The sequence below is a fragment of the Buceros rhinoceros genome, unplaced genomic scaffold (genome assembly GCF_000710305.1).
Source record: "Buceros rhinoceros silvestris isolate BGI_N320 unplaced genomic scaffold, ASM71030v1 scaffold40669, whole genome shotgun sequence".
Taxonomy (NCBI): Eukaryota; Metazoa; Chordata; class Aves; order Bucerotiformes; family Bucerotidae; genus Buceros; species Buceros rhinoceros.
This window is the reverse complement of record NW_010432838.1, coordinates 13,861-18,678: the sequence shown is the minus strand read 5'-3', so window position 1 is coordinate 18,678 and position 4,818 is coordinate 13,861. Positions and strand designations below refer to the sequence as shown.

At 45.8% G+C, this 4,818-nt stretch overlaps 1 protein-coding gene across 1 annotated transcript in view; it reads left to right on the top strand.

The window, feature by feature from the left end:
• Window positions 1-64: 64 nt before the first annotated feature.
• The window catches only part of LOC104500286 (regucalcin-like), a gene marked incomplete at its 5' end in the record, with an annotated part of 6,291 nt that continues 1,537 nt past the window's right edge, over window positions 65-4,818 (top strand). The window contains 4 exons of the mRNA XM_010143903.1: window positions 65-247; window positions 1,667-1,882; window positions 3,331-3,462; window positions 4,152-4,306. Coding sequence (XP_010142205.1) covers window positions 65-247; window positions 1,667-1,882; window positions 3,331-3,462; window positions 4,152-4,306 — 686 coding nt within the window. The remainder of the gene's footprint in view (window positions 248-1,666; window positions 1,883-3,330; window positions 3,463-4,151; window positions 4,307-4,818) is intronic.

Here is a 4,818-nt window from a genome sequence, read left to right as displayed (position 1 = left end):
GGGGGGTAGAGCTGACTGGTGGCCTGGGAACTGCATGCCATCTCCTGCTCCCTCTTGCTCACAGATGCCCGCGTCGGCTCGGTGGCACTGAGGCAGTGCGGGGGCTATGTCATCGCCCTGGGGACCAGGTTTGCCTTTCTGGACTGGGACACCCAGGTGGTCACCACCATCCTTGAGCTCGAGCAAGATAAACCCAACAACAGATTCAATGATGGGAAAGTGGATCCAAAGGGGAGGTTTTTTGCTGGTAAGTTCCTGGCAGAAATTTCCACCCACGCCCCCGAGCAAAGAGGGACTAATTACAGTGTAGTGTGTATAGTCTGTTTTATTCTACATTCTCAGTTCCTCTGAGTTCCCTCCAAAATTCACCATCGCGAGCGTGAGCTGTCTTGTGAGTGCTCTGTGGAGGAGGACAAAGAACCCTGCATCCTCTGACCGAAATGAGGGCAGAGGCTGCTGACAAGGGCCCTCTGTCAGGAAGGCTCCTCTTCTACTTGATGGGTGGTGTTTTCTAAAAGTCAGTCTCCATGGGAGGCGAAAAGCTGCAGAAGGGCTCATGCATGTGGGAAGGTTTCTGGAGGTGTAGAGGAGGATGCAGCTCCTAAAGCAGAAGATGAGTTGCAGCTCGTACCCTTTTCATACAGCCTCCCCCAGTCAGCCTCTGGGAAGCAGATGTGGGGAGAGATCCTCAGCCTCCTGGGTGCAAGAGGGACTTGTGCCACCAGTTGCAATACAGCCAGGATCCCTCTGCGCTTTTTCTCCTCAGTATAAATGCTGAGCCAAGTCCAGCAATTCATGCAGCAAGTGAAGAGTGACTCTTGGGAATGAAAATGGTATTTGCTTTACCACCCAGTCTTTTCTTCCAATTCAAAACTTGCCAAAAATCAGGAAATACGTTTGACTCATGGTTATGCTCAAGGGCTGAGGTGTCACTAGAGTTAAGGGCAAGAATAACAGAGAAAAAACTGCTTGCACAGCTGTTCCTAGGTGTGCATGGTGGATCCATGCTTTCAACAGAGGTTTTGGCCAAGCATTGTAAAATGAGCTCCTGAGGTCTTCTAAAATGGGAGGCTGACAGCTAAAAAAAGGTGTAAATGCTCCCCTTGAGTGCTTCTCACCCTGCCACTGCAGAGCTCTGTCCTTTCCAGAGAAGCTCGGGAACTAAATCAGAAACTAAACTGCAAGTGTTAACACTAAGATACGAATTCGTTAAGAAAAGATGTCACTTTTGTGGTATTCTCCTCTTGCTTCTGAGATAACCATGATTTACGGCACCTGTATTTTAAGGTCACAGCCCACTTAAATGATGAAAGAAAGTATCCTGCAAAGAGCAACAACAAAAAGAGTACATGACTCTTACCGGCTTCTCAACTTTTGCTGTGAGCAAAACCTCTGCCTCTGGTGTGTTGTGGTGCTCCTTTGGGTCCTTGATATCTACCACTGAAATCTCATGGCAATGCAGAAACTTGTCCTTTCATTGTCCAGGATCACCTCTGTCACAGGCAGCTGCTCCTGGCTTACTCCTTTTCCTCCTTCTCATCTCTCTGACGGGACCTGGTTAGTCCCTTTCTCCCAAGGACCTCTTAGTAACACTTAGAGGAGGTTTTTGATCAAGCATGAGGAACAAGCTTCTACTTTCTAACTGCAGCTCCCATTTCCATTTCAGGTACGATGGCTGAAGAGACAGGGCAAGGGGTCCGGGCGAGGCAGCAAGGAGCTCTCTATACCCTTTTCCCCGACCATTCAGTAATAAAACAGTTAGACCATCTGGACATCTCCAATGGTCTGGATTGGTCCCTGGACCACAGGACCTTCTATCACATTGACAGCCTGGCATACGCCGTGCGCTCCTTCAGCTATGATGTGTGCACTGGAAAGATCGGTACATGTGCTTTTCTAAACTCGGTGACAAGTAGCGCTGTTACTCTTTCTGGGTGTGTAAGACGCTGTGATTTATTTGACAGATCTCCTATCTTCTGGTTACAGCTTGCCGACAGGCTGACTGATTTTTCTCAAATTTGGTTATACACGAAGTGTATTTGTTGAACAAACTTTTGACAGTCCTTCAACTTACTTGCATCTGGATGGATGGCTCATATTTAGACCCTTTCGAGGAGTTGCAGGGAAGAAGCAATTTATACCGCAATGTGAATTAACTTACAGGATATTATTTGTTCCTGAGTGCCATCTACTGGAATGCTTCGACTGTACCAGCTCCGTAAATACAAATACAGAATGTGCATGCATGTATATACAACAGGAAATTTATTTAAAGAGTCAGGTTATCATTGAGACTGAGGTTTCCCAATTCTGAAACCAGACGTTTGGCAAGTTTCAGTTAAATTAATTTTCTGGACAAACATTTTTTATTATATCTGCGAAAAGAAAAATGTAATTGAAAACAAAAAATGGGCCTAACTGCAATTCAGAATTCTGTGAAATATTTTTGTGTTGTATCAACCTGTTGTATGCCTTGGGAATTTGAATGGCTGAACTGCCTTTGTACTCTAATGGCTGTGAACTTTGTGTAATCTTGGGTGAAAATCATACAAAATAATTGCATTCTCTCAGATTTCATTTTGCTGAGAAAACCTATTTCTACTCATTTTAGTATATAAGATTTCTAAAGATGTAATGCAACTGCCCATCCCCCCCCAATACAAAACTGTAATGAATTTGAGCTTATTAGCATTGGATTTATGCTGGCAAATGGGTTTGGGTGGTGTAAGGCTCTGGGTCAGAGCAGGCAGACCCCTGCCCATAGGCACTGCTCTATGAACCACTCACATGCCCACCAACCCGTCTGCACTGCAGCCTAGACTGCTGGCAGTTGGAGTCCAGGCTTAAGCAAAACTGGTAGCTTGGTTGGCCTTTAAAAAGTAAAGTTCTTGATCTTTAGCTGACAGAGGTTGCTTATGACCAACATTTAAACCCAAGTCTCTATTTATATGATGTGTTGCTCCTATGAAGACATCCAGGATGCCGTGAGCAATGAAAGTCTGGGAAACGTTATTGCACTTGCAGTAGCTGTGGTATGGCAGGCAGCTAGAGGGACAGGGGTGTTCTGTTCTCTTCCCTTGGTGAAGTGATAGGAACCTTAATTCAGCACAATCCCAAACAGCAATGGCTCTACTGGGGGCTTGTTTCTGCCAGGCTAAGTTAGGCTTTCAACACATCTGCGAAAAACATATGTGATACACATTTTTCAGTACATCTTTCTCATGGAAAATTAACTTACCTGTTTGCAAGAGCGTGGAATATGTTAGACTGGGATGTGATACAGAACTGGTAGCAGCTCACGTAACACCGGCTTTGTAACTCTCCCTGCAGCCTGCCCCAAACTTGTCTACCATCTAGAAAAGGAGGAGCAAATGCCTGACGGGATGTGCATAGACGCAGAAGGGAAGCTCTGGGTGGCCTGTATTGACGGCGGGAGAGTCATTCGTATAGACCCAGAGACAGGTAAGGCCTCTGCCAATGCGTTTTTAGTGTCACTTATGTTGCATGAACACGAGAGGAGAGGCAGCCAGGAGGAGTGGTTCGAAGGTGAGCTAAGAAGGTGTTGTTTATCGCCCACTTCTGCCCCATGGGTTGCCATGAGCATCAGTGGGCGGCCCTGATCGTGTGGAGAGCACAGCGCCCGGTGCTGCCTCCCAGTGTTGGGTGCCTCTGCTCCCACAGTCTGCTGATGCAGCACACTCACTTCTTAATAGTGCCACTATAAAAAAAACCAAAAAACCCATGACAAAAACGCGCTGCGTATTTATTACAAGAAATATTATAAACCTCAATTGAAAAAGAAAAAAATGCTCAGCATTGAAATGTTTAACGGGGAAATGCTGTTAGGGAACAACAGCCATCCCAGGCCAGCTGCCTCTGCCCTTCCTGGGTTCAAATCCTCTAGTGCTTCGTTTCAAGAAAAGGAAACAAAGCCTTGTAGATACAGGGGAGAGGCTCAAAAATGCTTAGAGACGAGGCAGATTACAGAATTTGATTTCTCCAGAAACTGTCCTTTAAGATAAGGCCTCTGTCTGAAGGGGAGATGCCTTCTGAGGACAGGCCACATCTGTGCCGTGTGCACTAACAGTGCGTTCACAATTACGTGCTTCCTAGAAAATGGACATTAGCAAACAGTCACGTGTTTTTTCCAGGAAAAAGAATCCAAACTGTGATGTTGCCTACTTCAAGGATCACATCGTGCTGCTTTGGTGGAAAAGACTACTCAGAAATGTACGTGACTTCTGCATATGATGGACTGGATGAGACCACCTTGGCCAAGGAACCTCACGCAGGAGAGATTTTCAAGGTGAGCAGATTTTCTTTTTATGTATCAGATCTGCCAATCCTCGCATTCAGAGAGTGAGGTGCCTCTGGCTGCCCTTGCTCACCCTGCTTGCCTGATGTTCTGGTCCAGATGTATTCTCTGTCCCCCAGCTGGGCACAACTGCTTTTGCACAGCTGCTCACGCATCTGGAAGGAAGATTTGGAGAATTTGCTAGTAACAGTGTTGATACGTTGGTTAATCAAAGCTGATATCTGGTCGGGATCTAAAGGCAGGTAGTGGATCTGGATCTGCCCTGTACAGCATGTTCTGTAATACACTGTGAGGAACCGGGGTCTTGCTCCTATCTCTCACTATATTTTCATCAGTTTGGGAAATTTCACTCCCTTAATTCTCTGTTTTTAGTTGTGTCAGGAAACCTAAATGTTTACCGCACAGAACGCTCCTTTAAAAACTAAATGCTTAAATTTACCAGGACAAAATTTAGCATCCCAATCCCAAAATCCAAAAGGATTTTTTCAGTCTGTTAAGAGCGG